Here is a 27,066-nt window from a genome sequence, read left to right on the forward strand (position 1 = left end):
TCTTTGCCAAAGAAAAAGTATTGTGTGATTTGTCCACAAATTGTATGTATTTAAAAAAAATAATTATATCTTTTTAGACATAAAATTTTATTAGTTCAAAACTAACTTTAACGTATACAATGTTCCTTTTCCAACCTTAGGCATGTAAATTTACATCATCGAATGTGGGGAAAAATAAATATAATTAAAGATATTATTGCTTTAATTATACTTAATATATTCTAAATAACTAAATTTATAAAAAACCGTAAAATTTACTATTTGAATAATCTACTAATAAATACCTGAATTATTCGGGACAGACTTAAAAATCAACTATTTATTCAATTTATAATCAATTCAAAAAACTGTCTAAATATTATTTTTGATGTTACTTTTATTTTTCTTTAAGTTTACAGAATCACTCGTGGATAACTTTAATCACATTTGAGGAGATTTTAGGAGGGGTTCAGGCTCTCTTGGTATGCGGTGCATTCTTGTTTCGATCCCAATTTGAGAGTGAGAGTGAGAGAGAGAGAAAGAAAGAAGCAGCAGCTGCCACAGCAAGAGACCAAAGTTTTAGTTATATTTGATGCTTTCGTTTCTCATATTTCTCGAAGCTATTACACGGAAGATACGTACACATGTACGTCATATACAGAGTAACTGCTCGTGATTATCGTGAATTGAGATCCTTCATTTATACATTCATTGTATTGTGTGTATGTGTGAGCCTGCGCGCTTGTGTAAAGTCCGGAAACTTTTTCAGCCTACACAGTGGCAAGGTGCCTGTATAGACTATTACAGATATCCAACAGTTATACACAAGAAGGTACAAAGAGAATCGGTTTAGAACACAAGTCCTCGAGCGAAGTAACAATTGTATTCGTGCGGAACTCTCGATGGACGTATAGAAAGTTATTGACACTCGAGTGTGAGATGAAGGAATTTTCAAAACCGCACGTATATTTATACAATACATATCGTTCGTCTATTTTGCGGCCTCATGGCGAGATATGAGTCACGTATAATCGTATCTCCCAAAACCTTTTAATTATGCTCGAATGTTTTTTTTTCTTTTTATTTACATCAGTGAGCTCGAATATGATGGAACATATATCGCGCGGCGACTGTCAAGTTGCACTTTGTACACTCGGCAACAAAATTATCGCAACAAAAAAATTCATCGAAATTTTTTCGATTTTCAAATGCTTCTATCTTGGGCTAGATTTATCGTATCGACACGCTTTTTTTTTTAATTTCTTGGAAATTTTGTCCTCTTTAAATCCATATAAATTAAGATAAGATTTGAGTCAATGTTGAGTTACCAGTAGTATTTGAGCGTGACCCTAAAAATTACTGAAAAAAAATGACTGTTTGAACGTGTACCAGTACCACAGTGATTTTTTTATCGAAATCTAACATACACCATCGCAAAGTGCTCTTTTTAACGAGTAATTTAAAAAAAAAAAGACCTCTCTACGATTTTTTTAACGCCATGTAGGTCGATTTGAAGATACCATTTAAAGTACGTAAAATCCCCCGTTTACCTGAAATCAAGACGATTTTCTGGGCATTATGCGTACATAAACCGTACCTTCAAATCGACCTACAGGGCGTTAAAAAAATCGTAGAGAGGTCTTTTTTTTTTTAAATTACTCGTTAAAAAGAGCACTTTGCGATGGTGTATGTTAGATTTCGATAAAAAAATCACTGTGGTACTGGTACACGTTCAAACAGTCATTTTTTTTCAGTAATTTTTAGGGTCACGCTCAAATACTACTGGTAACTCAACATTGACTCAAATCTTATCTTAATTTATATGGATTTAAAGAGGACAAAATTTCCAAGAAATTTAAAAAAAAAAGCGTGTCGATACGATAAATCTAGCCCAAGATAGAAACATTTGAAAATCGACAAAATTTCGATGAATTTTTTTGTTGCGATAATTTTGTTGCCGAGTGTATATTATAAAATCGAAATGACATAAAGGTAACGCGTTTTTGATCGGAACGAAAATAAAACGATCAAAAGTTGGGATGAAAATATGGGCCCTGGTATACGTATATATGGTTATAGTAAATGTGGCCCGAAGCGTAATTCATTTCGAGGAATCTAAAATCTCAATGGCTCGCTTCATAAATCTTAAAAGTGAACGCGCGCCTAGCTTGTAACATATATGCCTATATAGGACCTACATATATATACATGGATGAATGAACGAGCGAAGCCCAGGCAGTCCTCGTATCTCTGAGAAGAAATCCCATGCGAGTTTTATATGTGTATATATTATTATTACTGACGGAAGAAGCCTACATATATAGGACCTATACCTATATAGATGCGTGCGGAGCGAGAGGTGCACGCATCATTTGCACAAGAATAGATACAATGTTTATATAAGTAAGCCTACGTGCCATCCTACCCGTAATATGTAAAAGGTGAGCGTTAGAAATTAACGGAGCAGATCTACTAGCCAAGTGCGCGCGCGGCCAGAGTAGAGTAGTATGACCGATGCTCCGAGTATAAATATGCGTGCGTGTTATAAAAAAAAAGTGGCCACTACCAGAGAGATATAGCACACATCTTTGTTGTTTGTCTCGTCGCGATACGTAAGCGGAGCACTGCCTTGGCACTGTATTATACTTATGTATACTGCAGGGACTGACCGACGAGATTTGTGTATAGGTCTTCCACACGCGGAAACGACCATCGGTGCGCGTATATTAGGGTCCGTCCCGAATTTGCCTCTCACTGATTCTCCTGCGTATTTAAATACGCACACACATACAAGCATTTGCCGTACAGATACATTCCATTTGTAAAGGTGTCGACTTGTCAGAGACTTCGGAGCTCTTCTCCTTTAAAAGTCCGACACACAGACACACATATCTTATACGCGACTAACCCCTCGCGAGGGACACACACAACATTATGCATAATAAGCTTTTGTATCTAATGTGGACGCTCCTGCCTCCATAGTTTCTCGCATATGCGTTTTCTCTTTTATTTTCTTTTCTTTCCTCTTTTTCTAAGCACTTTGAAATCATCCCATCGCGCAAATGGTTATACATCAGTGCGGGTTTCGACATTCTTATTAAATACGACACTCCTCTCGCATCTCTTCCTAATTGTACGACGCTGCGAGTCCTGTATCGCAACAAATATAAACTCGAAGTAATCACGGGTGAATGTGATCGAGAAGAGGACGTCACTTTGGCCTAGGTCCAGTTTCGATTATGTAGCATTAAAAACTACGGACATGTGCACGAACTTGTGCACATTCCGCGTTTCTTGTTCTTCGTCGCTCGGTCCAACACATTTTTGGCCATTTGCCTTGGAACGGTAGTTTCCGACTGCGTATGTCACATTTTCACTTTTCATTCACGAGATTAATCTCGTACGTATATTTAGACGAGTGACGCTAATTTTAAGAGGCATTACACTCTCAACTGTTGAGCAAGCCAACTTCGAAGATAACGCCTTCATCTACCTTATCGAGGACTCTCGCTCGTCGTTCTCATTAAAAATACGTTATATCGTTTAATAAGTAGCGATAGATAATTCAAGAACTGTTATACGTATCCTATTTCGATACTGAAAAACTCATTTTTTCAGTTCATTTGCAGAGACTAGCTAATGAAACTTGCTCGAAATTAACTAAAATTATAGTAATGCCGATAAAGATCAATATATGTGATTATTGTTATAAAAGTTTAGGCGGAGTAAGTGTATTAAATATAACTGATAAGATCATTGACTTCATTATTCAATTTGGGTTTCATGTACAATTTAAATAATATTTTAAATATTATAAGTAAGGCCGGGAAACTTTTTAAATATGACTCTGAAAGTGGTCGATTTATCACTTCATGTGAAATTGGAATCGTGTGTCATGAAAACTGAAAATTCATGGTACTTATTTGAAATCAGCTGTGTAAACCAGAATGAAATAATTTATTAAACTTAATTAATTAAATTTTTTACAGTTTTCATGACGCGCGAGACAAATCTTTCGTATTGTAGTAAATCGATGTCTTTCATTGTACAATAAACAAAATATTCATTTTTTCAAGTCATTCACTAAACGAAGTTTTCATTATTATTAGAAGAAGCATGTTTTCTTTACATTTCTTAAGAATAGAGATAGAAAATACCTCAGTAATAAGTTCAAGGATTCTAGAAACATATTTTATAAAAGGAGAACTACCAGAAGTATATTAAAAATCCACTCTTCCTTAGACCTGATTTTCAATGCTATTGTTTTGAAAATATTCATAATTTTTTTACAGTGCTTTAAGAGCCTTTAGTAGTTATCATTTTCATTCAATTTACTCAACAATAAAAATATTTATATAGCTTCTCCCTTGATCTTCGTGTCTGATATCCCGAATTTAAAAAATATCTCAATTACACCGATATACTACCAGTCACTTCACAATACACGAAATTACCTATATAGATTACAAAGCAAAAAAAACTCATGTAAGTTTTATCGAGTACGTCGAGTTTGACGAGTTTTGTAAAGCTACGACACGAAATTCAATCCACTCAGTCGCGGAACATTTTAACACGAACGATACGTAAATGTGAGGGGCTACGCGTGTGCAGCGTGAGAGAGACCCTCCTTTGATGATAATACGAAAAATTTTCATCTGGCTTCGGTCTAACTTTATCGTCAAGATTACATATTCGGAATGTCTACCGTTGAGAGAGGCGCCATGTGTTTCTTTTATCGCTGCATTATGTATTGGGAAATGTAACGCATATAATGTAATCTTGATGAAAACAAGTATGGTATAAGTGTGGAAGCGTGAAAGGCATTAACGATCAATATTATCGTTCTTTTTCCTTTGATGAAATCTCATTGCGAGTTTTTATTTTAGAACGAAGGACGAAGAAAATGGAGTTTTTGAAAAACACGATGGCAAATTTCCAATGCCAATTGTGTCTGTGGAATAATTGATATGGTGCACTTTTGCATGCTGCATCGATTGCTCCTCTCCACTTATCGTATTTTGCATTGGTCATGGATGGTGCACGGTGGAGTGCAAATTGCATTATTGTTAGTCGCGACTCATCAACGATAAAAACTTGATTCACACCGCTTCTAATGAGGCTCTTGACACGAATTATTTTCCTTTCGCATCGAAAATATCGCGTTACTTTGCACATTGTTACATGTATAAACGATCGCTTTGTTGCATTTTTCCGCGCTGGCGATTGTGCAACAGCACTTTAATATGTCTACATTACGTGTAATAAAAATTGTGCTCAGCTGAAGTTTGATTTCTCGCGCCTTGCGCGACGAAACACGTTTTTCTCGTTGATCACTCCGTTTCTCTGCTCCGAAGTTGATGCACTTGAAAGAATTTTCATAATAAATGCTATAAATTAAAAAAAGAACAGAGTGGTGAGAGATTTCTGATTGTATATTGTAGAAAGTTAAAAAAAAAGAGAGAAATGAAATAAATATTGAGAACTATTGAGTATGTATTCTCGAAAATTCTCTTTGACAGTTCGTGCATCGTGTTACTCTTACAATTGAAACTTCGGGCACAAAAATTATGCATTCCCTCGAATATCGATGAAAAATATTGTTAGGAATTTGAGCCACCTAATTATTTTCAAATTACTATCTTTGCTATTGAAATCGAACAAATATTTGACTTTAATTTCCACAAAGAAATTGATAACGTCGTTGAAGCATCGGATTAAGAACAAAAGAAAAAAACCGAACTTTTTTTTTACACCGCTTACAGCAACATTCGCAGCTATAACATATAGAATAGGTATTATTATACACAAAGGATAACATTCGAAATACGCGACTTGCATGAACCGAGAGTGGCAGCACTGCGTGTCAGCTCGGTTAATTACCTGCTCTGACTGGCTGGCTGGCGCTGCGGCTAGCTATAGTGCTACTCTGAGCTGCTATGCTGAATTATTGTGCTGACTGACTGAACCCCGTCTGCGCAGAAACACAGTAGTGTGCCCAGGCAAGCTCCCGAGACTTTTGCCTTGCTTTTGCGCGATCAGTATAGTCAGCTTGGCCGAGCAGAGTTGACTGCTACGTTCCGTGCATGCATCTCATAGTTAAATGTACACCACGAGTCTGTCTCTCTGGTACGTACGTGATAGGACGCGTCGGTGTGTGTGTGCATGCTATAATACGGCAAGTGTGGCATATTACATGTAGTATAAGCGAGCTTGAGCGAGAGCAACGAAGCGATCGCGGTGTTGTTTATAGTGTGACTCCAATGAAAATGGGTCGAGACGATACTCGCTCTATCAACTGAATAACATCGGTGAGCCGACGCAAAAAAGTGCAAAAATCGCGAGTGTAGTGTCTGTGCCAAGTAATCTGAGTTTTTCCTCGTACGAGACTGCTTTTCTTCATCTTGGTACCTTCTTTTTACTCTCTGCTCTTTTGCTGAATCTACTTGCTCGAGCTCCTCAACGACTAGCTACATAAGGCGCATTTCCTCTTTTTTTTTTAAATTCGTGAGCTCCGAGTAAAAACAAAAGCCAGAGAGAGAGATAAGTTCACTGGGTAAACGGAGTAAAGATTATTCAACCGAATTGAAAAGTGCACGTTGAATCTTTTTCACGTCTGTCAATTCATTTGTCGCCAATCTCCGAGATAAAGTGGTCAGGCTGTGGCTCGTCATCGTCGAATCGGAAAAAACAATTTCCAAGCGCGAGAATCAATCTCCGGACGTCCTACAACCTACGAGCGGCATAATATTGAATTTTTCACGAAATAATCCAATAAAAAAAGTTGGCGCATCGCGCAACAACATCGGGGTCTCGAGCCAGGTCAGAGCTGCAGGCTGCAACCCGCAGTAGTAGTATCGAGCATTGCAGGCTCATAAAAGCGTGCATGCGCCTCGCTTGCAAAGCCTATACGCAGTGCCGGCGCGCGTCTCGCTTTCCTCTCGTATATATGCTGTTGTTATATACACTATATACGTGCTGCATGCGAACCAAACGCGAGTGCAGCTGTGCAGCGTCACTTTTCTAGGATTCCGATTCCAAAGTGGGCAGCGTTTGAGAAGAGCATAGCTCTCGAGAGGCGGAATTTTTTGGTGCGTCTTGTGCTTCGCTCGTTGCGAGCAGTTCACGTTTCAGGAGAAACACAGCTTTGATACGTCGACGGAGACGGGACGATTTTGTTGCTGCACTCGATAGCGTGGAAGCACGGCACGCTACTCGCGATTGTGTAATACTAGTTTATATACGTGCGCCTCAGTGTATGTTCTCTCTTTTCCGACGAGACGTCCATTCTGTGCGACATATCGTAAGGCTCATCGTGCTCCGTCTATGTAACATCGTGTTTCTCACCAAGCTCCTCCAAGTCCTAGTCCATTCCATTTGACAATTGAATCATTTCAAAATTTCAACTCATCTAGTGCTTGGTCTCTCGAAAAGAGCGTCGATGGGTCGTAGCGACTCTATGACCGGTGCAACGAGCAGCTCAGCTCAGGCTATAACAATTTACCAGCTCGATAATGTTGGACAAAAATATTCTTGTAAACAACAAAAGCAACGACGGTGTGACTCCCATGAACATTGATTGTTCAGGAGAAACTAGTCTCAAAAGATCTAATAGTGCACCCATGATCAACGAAATTGCTGCCACTATGTCTGTTACAGCAACCACCACTCCTGCTCCTCCAAGGTAAAACATTGAGCAACTGTAATTTTTTTCCTTACAATTATTCCAGTATCATATTTTTATAAATTTACTGACAAAATATTCATTTTATTTAAAAAATTCTTAATTTTCCAGAGATGCTGTATCCCCGTTTACTAATTTTTCCAATATATCCCGGTCAAGGAGATTCAGCACAAGCGTAAGTACTAATATATAAACTTTTGACTATATTTTGAATTTTGCAATTCCTAATAATCATAATATTTTTTTACAATAATATTTAAATTAACATGCCATAGCTTCATTATGCATAACCACTTGCATAACCATGCAAAAACTCTGTAATCATAAAATTTTAATCTTTAATTACTTTCAATTTTTAGAGTCCAACTGCAGCAGCTGTGATGGCCATTGGACCAAGATTAGCACCAAGAGTAAATCAGTTAAGAAGAGAGGAGTGTATTGACGTAGTTGCTGGTCGTGAAGCAGCTCATGAAAAAGAAATTCATAGTGCTATACAAATTTCCCAATCTTGGGAAGATTTGACATTTGAAACTGAAAGTTTAACTTTCAAAGATTCTTCTACAGAATCACCTCCATTAGGGACATCATCACAAGTTAAGCCAGATAAAAAGCACAAAAAGGTCTTTGATACTTTAAGTTTGAGTTTATCTCCTGGTTCTCCATCGTGTTCTTCACCTTCGCCTACAAGATCTGGATTAGGCCAAAGGCAATGTTTTTCACCGAGTTTGCATGCTTGCTCAGTAGCTTGGAAAAATGGATCATTATCACCAAGTCCAACTAGGAAAGCTTTTGCTACCAGGTAATGCAATGATAAACTTTATAAGTATAAAATTTCAAAAACGAATGCTTAATAAAAATAATTTATTTTTTCAGAAGAAGTTTAAGTCCTATTTCAATTCGCCCAAGCTGTCTTGGAGGAGCAGCAATGAAAAGAAAATTTGAACTAGATGAAAATTCTGATCGGTTGATACAACCTCCTATTAAAAGAGCCTTTAGTTTAGTCAACCCATCACGGTAAATTTATTACCCACTTACTTAATCACTACATAATCAAAATTAATACATAATACATTATCAATTTTTTTTTTTAACCTCCAATGAAACATTAGACTAAATAATTCAATAGATTCAAAGTATAATTCAATTTTTCACTTTGACAATTATTATAAAAATGTAAAAATAAAATAATAGTAACCATTCAAATTTATGCTTAATTTTACAGAGCCGAAACATCAACTAGTCCGTTTTCAACTCTTACTTTAAATAGTACTGGTTCGGTAGGGACACCAGAGTCAATATCAAGCGTAGATTCGCCGAATTTTTCTAATCAGCTTGCTGAAGAAAGTAGCCCTGCATCTGGACGTATGCAAAGTGATGATACTAGTATGTCAGATAGCAATAGCAATGGTATTCAACAAGTAAAAGCCATGGAAGCTGAAACAATACCAAGCAGTCAAGAAAATACATGTGACGCTGATATTAGGTGAATACTCATCTCTGCAGTTTGTAAAGGTTTTATGAATCCTGTTTGTAAATTTAACCCATCATCTATCTATTTCCAAAATCAAGTTATCGAGCATCTCCAAAATGCTTATAAAACCTAGTCGGTATATTAAATTAATTCATTGAGTGGTGCACCTGTGATGTTAATGATATAAAAGATATATTAAAGCAAGTATCTATATGATTTTAGTACTTGCTTCTTATAGTATGAATGCATGTGAAAAATTTAATATTCTATGTGAGTTCAATTGTTTATTATTTACATAATTTATCAAGTAGTATAGTTTATATAAAACAAATTTTAAAAGTTTCATCCAAAATTCCAGTTTGCTATTTGATAAAGGGCTTTAATTGAATTTCTCGAATATCAATTGTTCTTATTTTGGTGCATTTATAATTAAAGAACGTGGAAAGAACTTTTTACTAAATTCAAATTTGTAGGACAAATATCAATAATTTTAATAAATGTCTTTTAATGCATTTATTCATTTCAAGTTCAAGACAAGTTGCTGTGTAATAATCTCTAAAAGATCACTATTTCAAACGCCTATAGTCCTTGAGTATATTTTAAACTTGAAAAATATTTTTAAAAATTGTTCCTAACTCCTATATGAAATTAATAAAAGTATGAGTATCGGTTTGAGAAGATAAAAATTTTAAATTCTCATCAAATATTTTTTTGCTTTCATATGTTCATTTATAGGTTCATTTGAGAATATATAGATATAACATCTTAGAGAGCTTTTATATTAGTACTGATGAAACTTCATATTTTGATCATAATTTTATCATTAAAAAAATGTTCACTGAGTATATAATTAGCAATTTATTAGACTTGCATTTTTTAATGACTGTTTAAAAAAATTCACTTCTGAACTAAAAATAGCGAATTTGATTAAGAAACTGGGTCAACCTAATGTTTTGACCAATCATTTCTAAAAACTATAATTTTTAATCTTGGGCTTCTGATTATTTATGAAGTATTGTTGTTAGCTAAAACATATGGAAATGATCAAAGTAGAGAAAATAGAATCCCATTGAATTTTAATCTTTTTCTACGTTATTACAAGCAATAATTTTAATATATTGCAAACATTTCAATTTACACGAATTCATATTTGTATATTATTATAACAAAAGATTTATTAATCAATCAATTTTAACATTTTTTAAAATTCTTATTTATACATAGTAATGTATATCAATGCTGAAATAAACTGTGATATGCAAAAAAATGAATTCAAAGCATAAAATTACAAGTTTCTACAGAGACTGCAAACAAATTGTTTAATATTAGTTGTTCCATCTTTAATAACAATCTAATATTGGTATTATTAGGATTACGTAAGCAAGTTGCTTTATATTAATTAATTCAAGTACTAGTTTAAAAATGTAATTTATTATACATACAAAGGAAATACATTTTAAAATTAACTTTGAAGAGTGAACAATATGTATTGGGTGTATATATTAAAATATCTGTAAATAAATATCCAATGTATTCAATGATAACAATGTAATAAAAAAGTCTGTATAGGCGTCATTTAAAAAAATAACACCTTAAATCGATGATTTTTTTACAAAATTATTAGTTTGTTAAGAAAATTGCTAAAATAATTTACTCAAATAATGTTGATTTGACAAATTATTTTGATTTCTTTGAAATTTCAAGTATCTTGTAAAATTGTCAAGATTGTCAACCACAGTAAAAATAACTGGATGCCATAATGAATTATATGAACTTTTATGAAGTGGTAATAATAACTTCTGTTGTAAAATTGATACAATTTTACAGCAGTTATTTAGATCCCATTTTAAATTGTACAAACGTATTTAAGAAAAAATGATTATCTGTTTTAATATAAAATAATTGATGCATAAATTTGTACATAGTAATGTGAATTATTTTTAACGTATGCCCATCAACAAAGTGTAGTGAATGACACGACCATTTCCTATAATAATCTTTAATTAAGCAATATGTCATAAAGAAAACACAAAGTTAAATGCATTGAAAATAGTTGAATGCAATAAAAAATCCAATGAACATATTACATCAAATTTATTAATTTTTTTTACCTCAACTCCTTACCGTCGTATTATCCTAATTTTCCAAATGTATGGATATGTCAATTAAATGAAAAAAGAGCCAAACTAGCTGATTGAAAATAGAAATCCATTCATACATTTGACCATGGATTTTCAGTTTCAACAAAAATTAAATTTTCTCACGTGCAATCATCCAAAACTACAACAATTTTTTTAGACCGAACTACTTATAATTGATGAATTGATATTACTTCGTTTATGTAATTATCAATTTTCAAATTTATCACATCACTTAAAAGGAAGGTCGTAATATTCATGTTGGCCATCATCTTGGATCGAAAAAAAACTTTTTTTTTTTAATAGAATTTTTTTTTTTTTTTTAATACAATTTTCAACTAAAGGTTATTGATAAAGTCATAATTATAAAATCTTAATCATTTTCAATTTATTCTTTACAGTTCAATTTCTCATTTATATACATACAACGTATTTTTCAATTGTTATCAATCATACAACATTTAAACATAATTATAGGGTATCTATAATACGGATATTATAAACACGAATATGAATTATCTTTATTCAAGAAAATAACTCACATCATATTTTTCAGCACATTGTGTTACTTTTGAAATAGCATTTATTACGATATACATTTTTTAAAAATGCTATTTACTATATATCTATTTATTATATACAATTTTTTAGTTAGTATAAAAAAAATTTCGTTCTTTCTACATACACTAAACAGCTTCAGAGTTAATTTTTATAAAATAAACTTTTTAAACCGTTGCTAACTTTTGAAATTATTGTACCAACTGTTTTAAATGACAAGAGTCTAAAATTTTCTTCATTATCAGTATTATTCTCATCTGTGACGTCCATTGAAAGGCAAGAACGAGAAAATATTTTCGATGAAAATATCTGAAAATTTCAAAATATATATAGATCTCACATTCATTATTTTTTCGTTTTTTCTACTTACTGTTTCATGTATTTTGTCATTTGAATTATCATTCCGCAAAATTCCATTATGTTTTTTAGCGGTCACTTCTTCTGTAGGCGATTTTTTTAAACGTTTAAATGGCAAAGAAAATGGAGAATTACTTTTCGATGTTGTTTTTTCAACTCCAGCGCTTTGATCCATATGAACATTTGAATTATTTGACTATAAAAAAAGAAAACAAATATTTTTTGAAAATTAACGTAATTCTTGTTAATCGAAATACAAAAATAGACGATGATTTACTTTCAGGGAATTGTCATTATTTTCTTTTATTGAAGTTAAAGGTCTTTTGCGCCGTAGTCTATTGTCAATCTCACCATCCTTATTGATAGGAATAAATTTTCGCACAGGAATTCTAGAGCTACTATCTTTTCTCAATGATTGTCTATTTTCTTGGTACTGAAATATAAATTTTTAATAGTAGAATTACTTTGGTTAAAAATAATTCCAAGATAATTCAAGGTAATGAATATATTTTTCTTTTAAATAATTTTTTTATAATTTTATTTTTATACTTTGCCGGCTAGGTGCTACCACACCTTTTGATTACCTTTTCAATGGCTTCTTCTATGGCTGTAATCCACTGTTCGCTATCTCCCATTTCTGAATAAAGTAATAAATATTCCTCCTTGCATGTCAGACTAAAAACTTCAGTGCTAAATACTCTTTTGATAGTAGTTTTGTTAAGAGGAAATACACAGGAACATTCCATGGTTGACTCTGGATCACCCTTACAATATAGTATCATATCGCTGCACAGAATAAAATATCGGCGAAATGCAGATCTTGCCCCTCGTCCGACGCGCATCAACTTGCCATGTCGGACGAGTTTTCGGCCGGGTTTTACCAGAGTAATTAAATTAGTTATTACTTTTTGCAGTTCAAGCAATTGTTGGGTATTTTCATATTCTTCTACCATTGAATTGATATGAGATGCTACTTTTTCTATTTCAACCAAAGAAGCTAAACAGAATAATTAATAGTTATTTCCTTTATCCAAACAATACTAACTAACTTACATACCTTGTAATTCATTATATGCTTTTGTTCGAGGAGAAGTGTGACGAATGACCTGCTGCAGAAGTAATTTATATCTGGGTACTCGTTGAATTGGAGCTATTAGCAAAGAAGAAAGTTTTTGGCTCACTTCTGGCCTAGATTCTTGATTTGCTATAAATTTTGAAACTTCTGGACTATTTTCTAAAATTTGCTGCATCATATGAAAATCAGTTATTTTATCTTACAATTTGACATTATTTAAAATAACACATGTAAAACAAACTACTGAAAAACCTGTTTATACCTGTAATAAATCCAACGCTTGTTTATAATTGTAGGCATAAACAGAGTATAATTTAAAAAATGGTGCCAATGTGTGAAAGGCTTGAGCAATATTTTCTGGATTTTGTTTCAGCTGTTGTACTAGTTCATTATTAACATTATATATTGTATCTATATTTTCAAACAGAGTAGAATATGAAGCTCGACTCAAGAGTTTTTTGTCTAGTATAGGTCCCATAAAAAACTTGAGAAAAAAAATATATTAAATTATTTTTACAGCTATAAGATTACAAGAAATTATTTCAACTTGGAACATACATTTCTAATAATTTCAAGCTGATTAATGTAGCTGATTTCTGATGTCAAAATTTCTTGTATTGCTTGAGATCTGAGATTTTCTTCTTTACTTGCATCTTGTTCATCATTAAATTCATCTAAGGTACTCAATACTAAAAAAAAAAGTTATAAATTAATTTTTTTCTAATGAAATTCAATTTTCAAAAAAATGTCTAGATTCAAATCACATAAAAATTTTTATTACCTTTCATTCGAGTTTGTGTAGTTAACAATTTTCGTTTTGATAAAACTTCTTTCAGCTCGTCGGTTACGCTTGTTAATTTAGGCGTCCTTGGCGAGTTGTCAAATTCCATATCGAAAACCTAACAGTAAATAAAAAACTTTTTAAAGATAAGCTTTATGCACTTTGCAAAAATGATAGTTTAAATATAAAATTATTCCAAGAATTAACGCGTGAAACGTGTGAAATTAATAACGGCACATGTATGTGCATTAAATTCAATTTAATTCAGACATTATTTAATGACACATATGATAACGGTTGGAAATGAATTAAATTTTTCCATAAAATAAATGTAATAATTAATTACTTTGTGTTTTTTGTATTAAGAACAGATTCTTGACACTTCAATACACCATAACAATCCTTTCTTTCTACAATTTTTTATTACAAATTCAAAACAAACAAGAAAGATACACTTTCAAAGACGCTGCCCGACCGAATAGTAACGTGTGTTTACGATGGGTAAACATTATGATGCTCGCTCCAGACGCACTACACGCGCCCAGATAACATTGCGTATAGCCATGGCTACCCGCCACGTTGCTGTCATTATAGAATACAGATTACGAAGGTACGTTACGGATGCTAATTAAAAATCTTGATTTAAATGTCTTGCGTGACAAACATGCCATTAATCCAGTGCAATTTCAAGACGAGGATCATCAAAGATGTTGAGAACCACATCTACATACAATGTATACAGTTTCGAAGAAACCCTTTAGATTGCTACAAACAACATTGAAATCTTACAATGAATTTGATAATAATTCGATTCGATTCTTTATTGTACCATTATTAAAAGTAAAACTATATAAGTTCTATGTGCTTCCCTATTAACGCAAAGATAGCTTTCGATTTTTCATTGCAGTTCTTTGATTAAAAAGAAAATCATTTTTAAAAGTCATTATAGTGCTAACTGCTATGTAAGAGCAACGACCCCATCTGTACACAAAAACATGATGTTATCGTTTTTGGCACTTCGGCCGTACAATAATAAGATGGTAAAGTTGCAACATGATGTTATCTGGATGTAATGGGTACTATACCTGCATACCATGTACACACTTCATCGGCGCATGCATAACCGGCTTTTTACGAATAAACGTAAAATCAATATTATCAACATCACTTTTACTTTTTTTGAATAATACAATATGACTAAAGTTCAAACGAATTCATCGTAAGTGCAATTTAAATGTCTTATCTTTGATGTGTAGATTTGACGAATTCACTAAATTCACGCTCATTAAAATTAGTTTTAAAATGATTTTTTTAAATAATCCATTAATTTCATTAATATGCTATTGATATAGGAAACATTTTTATAATAGAGGAGAAATTTTTTATCCTCTGATACATTTTTGTAGAGTCTAATCATGGAGACTAATGATAAAATTTCGGTAAATGATTTAAAAAACACTTGAATTATTAGGTGTGGATTTTAGATAAAATTAAATTAGATAACGTCAAATTTCTCTAGTAAGACTACCTTTTCCCAGATTTTATAAGTATTTTTATTTGACTTTTCGAAATGATTTTCAAATAATTTTTAAAAATGAATCGTCACAAAACGGCAATATTTAATTCTGCTTCATTATTCCAGGCATTCCTTTGGTATTGAATTGAATATTTCTGTTTTTGACTTCGATGTCGAGCTCAAGATTCAACTAATAATATCTTCTTATCAGTTGCCTTTTTTTTAGAAACACGAGACTCGATATAAATAATAAAAAAAGAGCATCACCGGAACCGGTAACCAACCATAGGTAAGCACTCGACTGCCTTGCGCGCGCCCGTACGCATGCACTGTGCAGCAAGACATTTGAGTAGGCCTTACAACTGCTGATTCCAATTGCTTATAAAGTGTCAGTTCTGCATCGGTCCGTGCAGCATTGCTCCGCGTAAACTATTTCGTATTATAAAAACTCCAGAATGTCTTGATTGTTTACAGTTCGCGACCGGTAGTTTACGTTTGTTTCTCGCTGCGCGCGACGAGAGCACTCTGCACTGCAGACAAATAGATTCGCTTTTTTATCTGCTCCATACAAGCACAAATGCCCTCGTCGACACGGTGTGCTCTCTGTAGTTCGTTCGTTTTGAGAGCCCGACCTAACTGTAGTGTTGTTGTGAATTCGTGCATTAGGGCTATATAATATACTCGATCAAGCTGAGCTCGTATCAAGTATAGCCCCGACTGACTGCAGAACTGCAGTGCACTGCTGCGCTCGCACAATACGAGGCAGGCTTCATTCGTCGGCCTCCAAACAGCGTATATCCTGCTGATCGTTGGCTATCGCACGTATACTCAATTGGCAGGTTGTGTCAGTTCGGAGTAAAGTCAAGGCTGAATTGTGCGCGGTGTGAGATCGGAGCTCGGGTTGAACCTTAGCATGGCAGCAGTTTCACTTCTGATAGAGCGGTAGCGATGTTCTTGATTCTCGTGGTCACGGTGCCTCCGAGCAGGCATAATGACAAATATCGCGTGTCAATGACTCCGGCGTCGGTGGCCGACAGTTAATGTCCAACTCCGATCTACTTGCGACTTCGTGAGAGACTGCACCAGACTATCGAAGCACCGGCCGGTACCCCTCTGCTTCGTCAACATGAACGCGACGAGCCTCTACGTGTCAACCTGCCGTCTAGTGCTTCAAGCTGACAGCGAGGAGCCTAACTCCTGGCAGGATCTTTACCGACTTGTGCCCTATTTGCGCCAGAGCCTCAGCTGCACTGTCTGCTCGAATTTGCTCATTGAGCCACACACTCCCACAGAGACTAACTGTCAGCATCATGTGTGTCGAAACTGTCGTGGTGGACGAAAAAAGCTCAAGCCCTCCTGTGGTTGGTGCAAAGATTATGATAAGTATGTTGAGAATGTACAGCTCAGGATACTTTTGCAGTGCTACAAAAAGCTCTGCGAATATCTCACAAGCACACCCATCTACAGGTGTCTTCTACTTGCTGTGACTAACAGCAATTCTGCTAATGGTATACCCTGTTTGGGTGCTAGCTGTCTTGCAGAACTGATCAATGAAGGAGCTGGATTCAAAGATGATTACAAAAGTAATGCAGGTCTCTCAAGATCTGCTTACAGTATTTTACCTTGTGTTTATACTACTAGTACTACCTCTACTCAAACTAATGTTAGTACGAATACCCAACCAGTTAGTCATGCAGATCAACTGACTGCTAGTACAACTCAAGAGCCGCCTACTATAAAGACTGTTTCCAATGGTTCTTCTATTTATTCTGTGATGTATGCTGGTACTGGTAATAAGATAACCATTAGAAGAAAAGCTGCCACAACAGAAGATTCTGTAAATTTATTGCAACCAAAAATAGAGCCACAAGTGTCTGCTACTGTGCAGCCATCTCAGGTGCCACAAACATTATCACAACCTTCTCTTGGCCTTGTGAAATGTATTCCTGCTTCTCAGTTAACTTATGCCCAATGCGAACCTAAAAAAATTGTTAAAAACAATAAGGTACGTTTATTGTTAAATTAATTTGCTATTGTCTATTTGTTATTTACAATTACATTTTAATTTTGTTTTTACCAGTCAAGATCAAGTTCATCCCGAAGTAAAAGAAAAGGATGTCGTTGTGGAAATGCTACAGCTATTCCAGGAAAATTAACATGTTGTGGGCAAAGGTGTCCTTGCTATGTTGAAAGTAAACCTTGTCTTGAGTGTAGATGTAGAGGATGTCGGAATCCTCACACAAGAGAGGGTTTCAAGGTATTAAATATAATTTTTAAATTGAATTTTACTATGATTGATTCTGGGTTTGACTAATTATGAAAAATAATTTTTAGATTCGACCTCACATACCAGAACTCCAAAACTTACAATTGCAATTGACAAGTCCATTAGATTGTGATGGTTTATCAACAGACCCTCTTAGTACAGTGCAACAGTGTCTTTCAATATCTCCACCTACCATTCAAGTTTTGAATGTCTTTTCAGGTCCAAGACTAGAAATATCTCAAGATCTTCCTACTGCCCTTTTAGTTGGGGATGATGCATTACCTAGTACAGGTAGTGAAGCTGATGATAGTGACATACAAATTGATGTATGACAAAGGCTTTAAATGCACTCTGAATGCATTTCCAACTTACTTACTAAAAATAAACTTTTAAAATGTGTATTAAAGTTTTTGACAGTGAATACACATACAAAACTAATAAGTTCTATAGTTATAAGAATTTGTACATATAAAGTTAGGTATATTTCATCAGAAAAGAAGTATTAGATAAGAACAAGTAAAGTCTTTTACACAAAACAGAAAAGTTGTGAGGCCAAGCAGAAGTGTGCTTAATTCATGTTTAATGTTTAAATGTTTTTTCTTTTTGAAATTGACAATTTTCATCATGACTCATAAAAATCATTTATTTTTTTTCTTAGGAGTAGTTAGCTTGATTTCTATAGATACTTTGTAAATATATTCATTTGCATGAAATTCGGAATATTCTGACCTAATTTTTTTACGAGCCTTCAAGAACTGAATTTTAATATGCTTATTATAAGCTTGTAGTAATTGTATAGTCGAATTTCAAGGCACTGTAAGTTAGTCAAATTTATTATTTAGAGAATAACAGAACCATTCTTACGTAAGTAAAAAAATTTATGGACCAGTACCCCTATACCTACATTAGAGCCTTGTTTTATAATAAATCATTAAATATATTTTGATAGTAATCCTACATTTATTACATCAAATCAAAAATGATTTTTACATTTTCATAAATCAATGAACATTAACTTAAAAAATTAAAAGATCAAAAATTCACAACATTTCAAGGGAATTTTTTAATCAAGTTTTAAAATCAAAATCTTTACGTATACTTTACTTTTTTATTTATTATTTAAATTTAAATGTAATTCAGTAGTCATGTATGATTACTGAAATGGATCTTTTAAAATTATAGTGATATTAAAATTGATGAATTTGTATCAAATATTCGTAAATTTTGTAAATATCTTTTTAAAAGATAAAACGTATTTTATCGAAAATATATGATATATCAAGTAACTGGAGACTCTCAGAATATATTTTGCAGCTGAAATTGTTAAGGTACTTTTCATGAAAAATACAATTCTTAAGGAAGTTGTGGTGTGACTTCAACTTTGACAATTATTAAAAAAAAGGTTATAACGTAAAGCACATCCATTAATGACAAGAGATTTAGTACAAATCCAAATTTATTAATATAGAGTATTTAAAATGTAAAAAAGCCAGATGAACAGTAATCTGTTACTTTGTATACTATGCATTTAAAAATGTCTTGGGAAAAGAATTAAAAAATAAAAATATTTTATTTAAGATTAGTTTTTACTTAAACCCGCCTCTGGTATAATTGGTAAAAAGTTTAAATGATTAAAAATATGATGTAAAGGTTGAATAAAGATTTTTAATCTTAAGTTTTTAATTCAAATTTATTATATTTGAAATAGAATCAGTCATTTTATTTCTAAATGATACAATTATTTAATTTTTACGCCTCAATTACTTCTTTGCTTGAACTCGATTTGATTGCTTTAATTGAAAAATAGTTATTTTACAAAACTCTATTTAGTAGAGTTTTAAATCTCAAAAAAAGGACGAGTCAGAACGCAAACAAAACTGTTCTTGTCGTATGATTTTACTATTTTGTACTTGATGAAGACATTTAATTTATCGAAGTATTTCTTAAATAAAATCGGAAATTTGTAATTACGATGATTAACTTAAAACTCTTAGACTGATACTTATATAGCTTTAATCAATCGCATAAGGTAATTTATTGCTGTATAGAGAGGTTTTGCACAAAGTGCTCAACAGTATAAGATAATTTTTTAACTCAATGATAATAATGCACAAACGAAAAAGCTTAATGTCGTTATGAAGATGGCCGTACTCAATTCAAAATCTAAAAATATCCAAAAAATAATATCATCAACGTTAATAAGATGATAAACGTATGAATAAATAATTCATTTTCTACAAATTAAGAGATATTTTTATAATTAGAAGTAGGCCGTTGGATATTTAAACGGTATACTGGATGAAATATGTCGTGCTAAATGTTTCCAGCCTAAAGTTGTTGCGATATCAATGTATTTCTCGTCGATTTCCTTAACCGGTTTATCTTCGTAAGCCCGCGCCAGTAGTTTCAAATATCTGCCATAATGATTGTGGACATGTGCATGCCACAGGGAGAGACTGATTACCTATATAAATACCATAAGTAATGTTTAAAGTGTTCAAATTTAGGTATATATATATAGTAATAGAAAAATTCATGTACTTTTGGATCTGTTGCTTCAGCAAACTTTTGAACATCTCGCCAAATGTTGTTAACAGAATCGGCGAGTGCCTTAGTATGCTCTTGAGTGTCACCTTTTCTCTTTCCATGAACACAGAGTCGTGCGAGAGCACAACCTTTTTTAACAAGAGCATCGATGAGACAAACTTTCTGCTTATCCATGTTTGATTTTATTTTTAAAGCATCTGCTCTTTGATCTGATTTGAGTCCGTAGTACGCGAGCAACTTTTCTTGATCAATCGTTTTTATAATATCATCGGCCGTAGAAATGATTTGACTTGCAAAGTGAATCGTTTGATCTGAAATATCGTCATAAGGTACATGACGAGGAGCATCTGACGAGTCGAGCGACGTTAACATTGACGTATAAACTTGCAGATGATCCGGATATGTTGATTTCAATTCATTGAACAGTTCGTGCGCGTGCTCACCAGGTTCTGCGGAAAAATATAATGTTATTTGTCAATTGACTGAACTTTTCATAAAAATTCGTATTATTGAGGGTTTTTAATTGATTAGTTACATTATCTATCTTTAAAAGGTTTTTTCATTAAAAATATATCAAACAATAGACTTGTCAATTAATAAAGAATGAAGGTAACACAGAAAAATTATTTTAAAGAACTGAATATTAATAAACTACGGGAAATCACGCAGAAAAAAGGTTTTCTATCTACACATGAAATGATTCAATTAAAAAGAAACTTACTACCAATAGACGGTGCTAAAAGCGAAATTAAAAAGCAATAAAAATTATCATTGAACAGTAAAAGCAGTACTTAAAAAAGTGATTGGATAATAAAAATAATAATTTACCAAGTTTTGCAAGCCAATTGCATTTTAGATCGCGCATGGCTTCGTTATATTCCTCCCATTTAGTCAACTTTTCTTTTTCACTCTTATTATTCTGGGTTATCGGCTTTCTAGCTGAATCCGACAAGACAAATTTAAATGGATGAACATCTACTTTTTTTCCAATTTCGTCCTTGCAGAAAGTTATTGTTCCTTGGAGATAAGAGCCTAAAGTTGCACCTTTAGAAATTCTAAAAAAAAAATGAATTTTTTAACTTAATAATATAAATTGCTAATAAATAAGCCAATTTTACAACATTTCTAAAACCTTCGGTTAATACTTATATTTAATTGTTTGAATGTTAGTAAAATCAATTAAAGATAATAAAAGATAAAATTAAATCATTATACTATTAAAAACAATAGTAGTAACTGAAATAAGTAACACAGATTCTGCAAAAGCAACTAACAACTGAAAATTTGAAAAAGTAGTATTGAGTGATTGATTTTGCAAAGCAAAGCTTTCACTGGAAAACAATAAAATTCGTTTTTCACTCACATGATGTCAGTGCTATAATTGAAATTAAGTAAAAATGTATTATTATCAATACCAATAATTTAAAATAAGATTAGAATTTACCTCTACAATTAAAATGGGTGCATTTTTTTTGTGAAGTAATAGAAATTGAATTAAAGTAAATGGTAAAAGTTTATTTTTTTTAAATATAATATCTAATCTACTTTGTAAAAATCAACTATTTTTCTGTTAACTAATGAATATATTTTAATCGTGATACTAACTTGCTTTCGTTGGATAAAGGTGCAATATACAATGGTAAAATATGTCCTGGAGGAATAGAAGCTGCTGCCATTTTTTTACCACTAATCATCGCTTGTGATTGACTTGCATAAACGTCTAAATTGACTTGAGAACTCAATTTTTGGTTTAGAAGCATAGGCATATCTGTCAATTTTTCCAATAATTCCTTTTTCTCGTGACGTATTTGCATTTTTAAGGTATAATCACCCTTTTCAATTTTCGAAATTGTGTACTGCAAAAAATTCACGTTGAGTTAATTTTATTTTCAAACTTAAACTGTGGAAGTATTATGTCATTTCTATAGAAAAAGCATGATTATATGGCAAGAAAGAATTTTATTGAATTAAGATGAAAGTTGCTCATATAGGAAAAGCTCTTGATCAACGAAAAAATAATATAGGTTTTCTACTATACTAACTTTGCTGGGGTAAGCATCTCCACAATAAATGAGTTGTTTGTTGACGTTATAGATCATCCACATTTGGTGTTCATATTCACTTTCGTATAACAAATCGCTAAGTAGTGCAGCATTGGGCGTTATTTCAGTAGCCTTTGCTATATGAAATGTATACGTCAATTGCAACTCAAATATTTGGCGGGCGGGCGGGATGATGTCGCGTGCCCGTAAAGGTGCGATTTTAGCATCAATAGGTCTGCATGAACATAGAAAATAATGATCATCGTAGTTAAAAAATGGAAAAATAAAAGTCGAAGATTTAAGCTGTTTTGATGATAAGCAATTAATTAATTAATGATACCACTAATTTATACATGAATTACCTCAAAACTTGAACAGAGTGTTTAAGCGATATGACTGGTACAACTTCTTCACTTCGCAGAGAACTGCGAAGCTCCAAACGATGTATACCATCGCCAGATTGCATTGTTAGATCTCCATTCAATAAACGTACACCATGAAATTCGATAGTATAATCGATTAGAATATCGCCTAAGTTAGCCCAATATTTAGCAATGGCTACTTCTAAAATTAAGCCTCCTTGTACGGTGAAACCTTGAATCGTTTCAGATTGGGAAGTAATATTTAGCATCTTATTGAGCTCTAAAGTTTTTGTGGCTAAACGAGGCTTCAACTGCATTGTATGCATAACAAATCGTCCAGTTTTATCTTTATCTGCACTCTTGAGTTTTAAAACTGTGAAAATATATGGATTCATGAATAAATAACTATAAGTATTTTGTTTTATTTTTTTGAAATGAAAAATGTTTCATTATTTAATCAATTAAAAAAGACGCTGATTAATAAATAATGAATTACCTGCCCAAGTGGCATCCTCAGGAACAAGAATAAAATGTCTCTGAATAGTATTTGGTTTGAAAGCAACATTCGTGAATACCAGATCCGGAAGAGTTGCAGTTTTCGGGATTGTTGATGGTTGTACAACCGTGATGGGTATGCGGAAAAGTGGACCCTTGTCTACATTCGATACATCATACGCTCGAATACTACAATGTAAATTTAATTAAGTTCTGTTATGACTATAAAAATTGCAATTTATCTTTTTACCTTGTAAAATGAACACCTTCTGGCAGTGAAGTACCATCAATACGAATGGCAAAAGCTCTAGGCATATGCATTAGATCGAAATGAGTCGGATAATGAACCCATGGTGCGTCACAGACCATTGTAATTCTGACATTGAAATTAATTTTCCTCGCGGGATCTATAATACCACGAAAATTCATATTTAGTTGTGTACATTTAAATATTTATCTGCAAGATAAGCCATAAATCATTACCAGTATTTTCACTGTCTAAAAATGTTGGTTCTACCGTAATAGCATAATCCTTTGGACGGTCAATAACACCCGTTCTCAAGTGAATACCTTTGGCGTTACTGGTACCACAATTAATGTTAAACCTAACGTCACGCTCGGGAGCATCGGCATTTGCAACAAGATTTTCAAAGGATTTCTCTACTTGCAATAATCCAGAACCTTGAGCAAACGGATCTAGAGAATCGACGAAATGTGCAGAGTTTTCTAATGCACGTTTGATACTATACGGTGAAAATTTCAAATTCCTCGCCAGAAGTCCAGATATGAGTATAGCTGTAGATCATTAGATAGGAAACATAGTTATTCCATTCGAAATCATTAAACTTTTTTTTTTAAATTTAGGCAATATAAAAATTACCGACGGCACCAGCAACATGAGGAGCTGCCATACTTGTTCCATTGAGCAATTGGCATTTACGAAGGGTGAAGTTTGGAACGCTCGTAATGGCACCACCAGGTGCACATACAGAAACGCCAGAACCGCCATCAGGCATAGGGCCTCTGGAAGACCATGTAAACGGCATACCTGGCATTTTTTCTCTCAGTGAGTACTCTGCCATCATCATATCGGGTGAAACGTATGCTCCCACACCAATGACACTATTCGAATTGATATCAGGTGGAGTATCTAAATAGTTTACACAAAATTATTTAAAATCGTAAAATCATGAAGAGTTTCAAATTTGAGTCCCGAAAAATATTTACTTATTGTGCACAATGCAGGACCCATGTTTCCAGCCGAGCTCACCCAAGAAACACCATATTTGTCAATAACTTCGTTCATCAGTTCACCGATTCGTCCGGTATTGGCCCAGTGAGCACGCTCTCCATAGCTCATGTTGATAACATGAATTTTATCCTTATATGTCATGACGCGAATCATTGCTCTAACGATGGCACTTCCTGTCTCCATGGTATTTAGCCGTGCATCACCGATCGTCAAAGATATAATTTGTGCACCTGGGGCAACTCCATTTAATTCTTTGGCGTCTGGAAAATTGCCAGCGGCAATTGACGCTACATGTGTCCCGTGTTGTGCTGAAAACGAATTTTCATGGTAGATTAGTGAACTTTTGAAATTATATTTTACAATTTTTTTGATTATTCGATCGATTACTTACAACAAAGACTGACGATTTCCAATACATTTCCTTCCTCATAAACGTTAATAGAAATATTAAGCTGATCTTCTTGAGTAAGAGGAGCATATTCTTTTGTGATGGAGTATTCTCCGAGAAATACTCCAGCTGCTAAATTTCCTTCTTCTGATGTATCAATACATGCTCTGTTACAGTCAATTTAAAAAAAAGAGTTAACTTTGCAGCTAAAAAAATTATACAATAAATTTTATTCACCTCCATATCTGTCCATCGTGAAAAACGACACAATCATAAGTTGGTCCAACATCTTCATATTTTTTTTCAAGACCATTCAAATATTCTATCCGAGACTCAAGTTCTTCTTTCTCCAATTTTTCTTGTGCCGTTGAGAGCTGTGGATGACTTGCTTCAAATTCCTAAAGTCATATATATACATGTTTACTGATTGATATGTTGTAGAACATCATTAGTTATAGATGAAGAAAAATCTAAGTGGCTCAATGGGCAATGAGGTCAATATCTTAGCTCAATTAAATTGCCAAATATAAATATAGTTACAGTTATATGGCTAAACACAAACAGTTTCGAAATATGTTCTAATTTATTAGTATCAAGTTCGCTATTAGACTGTTCAAAAGTTATCACAGAAATTTTTCATTGATTACTCTGCAAATCATTTAAAACTAAGTTTGAAGTAAATTTTAATTCTTACTTGTAATAATCTGGTAGCTTCAACCAATGCAGTTTTATGTCCTTCATCCCAGCTTTTTTTCTTTCTAGACTGTTCAATTCTTTCACGTAACTTACTTGGATATAAACTATATGCACCTTTTACACCAAGATGATATTTTCCACTTGGATTATTCCAACTCTCTGGAATCTAATTTATCAGTAAAGAAAAAAGTTATTTTTAAATTTATTATTTCTGACTACAAATAAAAGATAAGAATTGAATGATATCTAATTTAATTTACAATTGAGATAATGTTCAATCTTATTCTTATTCTCAAAAAAAAAAAAAAAAAAAACAAATAAATAAGTTTATACATTATCAATAAATAAATTGATCTTGTCACTATTCAATCATTTAAAAATAAAAAAAGTTATATAACAATTAGATCAGTGAAAATCATTTAGGTAAACATATAGGTAAAGCTTAAAATTTGATACAATAATAATAACATATATTACCTTCAGTCTTCGTCCAGTTATACCTGTCACGTATCCATCAATGGTTTTGACAACTTTGCTTGTATCAACATCGCCAAGGCCACTGCAGTCAAATCTTTCAATAACTTTGGGTTTACCATCGGATGTCACCTGAACCAAACAAAATTTATAATACAAACAATCGTGTATTTCCGTTTTGAAAGATGACTAGCAGATTTTGAAAAAGTAAAATATCTGTCTAGCAAAGTCGACATTTAACCGACTACCAGATTTCGAAAAATTAATGTAAATAAGCCACTCGAACGTAAACATAAATACGAGGGGATTATAGCAAACTCACCTGTAGACCGGGTGCTCCAGGATCAACTCCAGAGTCAAAGATGGCGATGATAGTACCTCTGCCGTCGTATTGAGGATATTTGTTGATGAACTGAGTGACTCCGGTTTCCTTCTTCGGGAGCAACCCCCATACGGGGAAGTTGAGATCAATATTTTGCTCGGCCATCCTCGCAGTTCTCTCGCGATCACGAAGTCGACGGCACTAATGTATTACCGGTATATTTGGAATAATGTCGAGCACACTTTTGTCACTCACGCGATAGAAGAGTTGGCGTCAGCGGACTGCGAGCAAATAATTTGCGCCCGTCTCAGCTGTTTCCCATTCGCGAAACTGTCTCTCTCGCGCGCGCTCTGGCAAGTATATACAAACACGTCTTTCGCCCCTGACTGTATCTATACTGCGATCGCTATCTCATGCCTTTAGTAGCGCTCGCAGATTCGTTTTGAATTTTTGCGTGTTACCTTATAAGTATTGTTACGGATGCAATGCAATAGGACTTTAATCGAATTTGGAATTATTTATAAATGCAGTCTTATAAACAGCATCTCATAATGCTAAACAGTCAACAACGACCAATTTTCTTCATTCGTCAAGATTATAGCTTTAATCAATACATTAATATTTAAATGTTTTTTTTTTAAATTGTTATTAATATAGAGGGGATGC

At 33.3% G+C, this 27,066-nt stretch overlaps 4 protein-coding genes across 6 annotated transcripts; 2 read left to right on the forward strand and 2 right to left on the reverse strand.

The window, feature by feature from the left end:
- The first annotated feature begins 6,035 nt into the window (after nt 1–6,035).
- Nucleotides 6,036–10,744, forward strand: LOC106648222 (protein FAM122A). The gene is made up of 5 exons (XM_014364937.2): nt 6,036–7,660; nt 7,772–7,835; nt 8,020–8,459; nt 8,534–8,674; nt 8,883–10,744. Exons 1-5 carry the CDS (start codon nt 7,491–7,493, stop codon nt 9,145–9,147), a joined length of 1,080 nt encoding a protein of 359 aa, XP_014220423.1. The 5' UTR covers nt 6,036–7,490; the 3' UTR covers nt 9,148–10,744.
- A 1,061-nt stretch (nt 10,745–11,805) lies between these two features.
- Nucleotides 11,806–14,514, reverse strand: LOC106648284 (FYVE, RhoGEF and PH domain-containing protein 4). Of its 2 annotated transcripts, none has more exons than XM_014365041.2 (9): nt 14,387–14,514; nt 14,041–14,158; nt 13,818–13,948; nt 13,522–13,743; nt 13,242–13,428; nt 12,769–13,181; nt 12,462–12,617; nt 12,198–12,380; nt 11,806–12,136 (listed from the first exon to the last, which is right to left on the reverse strand). In XM_014365041.2, the coding sequence occupies exons 2-9, from the start codon at nt 14,147–14,149 to the stop codon at nt 11,972–11,974; spliced, it is 1,566 nt and encodes a 521-aa protein (XP_014220527.1). In that variant the 5' UTR covers nt 14,150–14,158; nt 14,387–14,514; the 3' UTR covers nt 11,806–11,971. The 2 variants fall into 2 exon arrangements, with proteins under 2 accessions (XP_014220527.1, XP_014220528.1); XM_014365042.2 differs by having other exon boundaries at nt 14,041–14,176.
- A 1,455-nt stretch (nt 14,515–15,969) lies between these two features.
- LOC106648261 (E3 ubiquitin-protein ligase MSL2) lies at nt 15,970–18,313 on the forward strand. Its single transcript, XM_014365007.2, has 3 exons — nt 15,970–17,561; nt 17,637–17,813; nt 17,891–18,313. The coding sequence occupies exons 1-3, from the start codon at nt 16,683–16,685 to the stop codon at nt 18,152–18,154; spliced, it is 1,320 nt and encodes a 439-aa protein (XP_014220493.1). The 5' UTR covers nt 15,970–16,682; the 3' UTR covers nt 18,155–18,313.
- A 1,514-nt stretch (nt 18,314–19,827) lies between these two features.
- Nucleotides 19,828–26,736, reverse strand: LOC106648189 (tripeptidyl-peptidase 2). Of its 2 annotated transcripts, XM_014364880.2 has the most exons (17): nt 26,401–26,736; nt 26,082–26,210; nt 25,603–25,770; nt 25,146–25,306; nt 24,912–25,075; nt 24,496–24,828; nt 24,149–24,418; nt 23,752–24,063; nt 23,519–23,675; nt 23,270–23,457; nt 22,774–23,146; nt 22,412–22,646; nt 21,975–22,225; nt 21,198–21,424; nt 21,091–21,105; nt 20,364–20,818; nt 19,828–20,286 (listed from the first exon to the last, which is right to left on the reverse strand). In XM_014364880.2, the coding sequence occupies exons 1-17, from the start codon at nt 26,563–26,565 to the stop codon at nt 20,083–20,085; spliced, it is 3,807 nt and encodes a 1,268-aa protein (XP_014220366.1). In that variant the 5' UTR covers nt 26,566–26,736; the 3' UTR covers nt 19,828–20,082. The 2 variants fall into 2 exon arrangements, with proteins under 2 accessions (XP_014220366.1, XP_014220367.1); XM_014364881.2 differs by lacking the exon at nt 21,091–21,105 and having other exon boundaries at nt 26,401–26,565.
- Between the last annotated feature and the right edge of the window lie 330 nt (nt 26,737–27,066).

The sequence above is a fragment of the Trichogramma pretiosum genome, unplaced genomic scaffold (genome assembly GCF_000599845.2).
Source record: "Trichogramma pretiosum strain Unisexual culture from Peru unplaced genomic scaffold, Tpre_2.0 scaffold6, whole genome shotgun sequence".
NCBI lineage: Eukaryota > Metazoa > Arthropoda > Insecta > Hymenoptera > Trichogrammatidae > Trichogramma > Trichogramma pretiosum.

What these genes read in the sequence shown, in the direction of transcription:
- LOC106648222 (XM_014364937.2), top strand. Translation starts at nt 7,491, where the DNA reads ATGTTGGACAAAAATATTCTTGTAAACAACAAAAGCAACGACGGTGTG. An exon ending in ACCACTCCTGCTCCTCCAAG is followed by an intron (nt 7,661 to 7,771) that starts GTAAAACATTGA and finishes TTAATTTTCCAG; the next exon opens with AGATGCTGTATCCCCGTTTA. An exon ending in AGTTTAGTCAACCCATCACG is followed by an intron (nt 8,675 to 8,882) that starts GTAAATTTATTA and finishes TTAATTTTACAG; the next exon opens with AGCCGAAACATCAACTAGTC.
- LOC106648284 (XM_014365041.2), bottom strand. Translation starts at nt 14,149, where the DNA reads ATGGAATTTGACAACTCGCCAAGGACGCCTAAATTAACAAGCGTAACC. An exon ending in TAGAAGAAGCCATTGAAAAG is followed by an intron (nt 12,618 to 12,768) that starts GTAATCAAAAGG and finishes TTTATATTTCAG; the next exon opens with TACCAAGAAAATAGACAATC. An exon ending in ATAATGACAATTCCCTGAAA is followed by an intron (nt 12,381 to 12,461) that starts GTAAATCATCGT and finishes CTTTTTTTATAG; the next exon opens with TCAAATAATTCAAATGTTCA.
- LOC106648261 (XM_014365007.2), top strand. Translation starts at nt 16,683, where the DNA reads ATGAACGCGACGAGCCTCTACGTGTCAACCTGCCGTCTAGTGCTTCAA. An exon ending in AAATTGTTAAAAACAATAAG is followed by an intron (nt 17,562 to 17,636) that starts GTACGTTTATTG and finishes TGTTTTTACCAG; the next exon opens with TCAAGATCAAGTTCATCCCG. An exon ending in ACACAAGAGAGGGTTTCAAG is followed by an intron (nt 17,814 to 17,890) that starts GTATTAAATATA and finishes AATAATTTTTAG; the next exon opens with ATTCGACCTCACATACCAGA.
- LOC106648189 (XM_014364880.2), bottom strand. Translation starts at nt 26,565, where the DNA reads ATGGCCGAGCAAAATATTGATCTCAACTTCCCCGTATGGGGGTTGCTC. An exon ending in CACGATGGACAGATATGGAG is followed by an intron (nt 25,076 to 25,145) that starts GTGAATAAAATT and finishes TGACTGTAACAG; the next exon opens with AGCATGTATTGATACATCAG. An exon ending in CACTCTGTTCAAGTTTTGAG is followed by an intron (nt 22,647 to 22,773) that starts GTAATTCATGTA and finishes ATGTTCATGCAG; the next exon opens with ACCTATTGATGCTAAAATCG.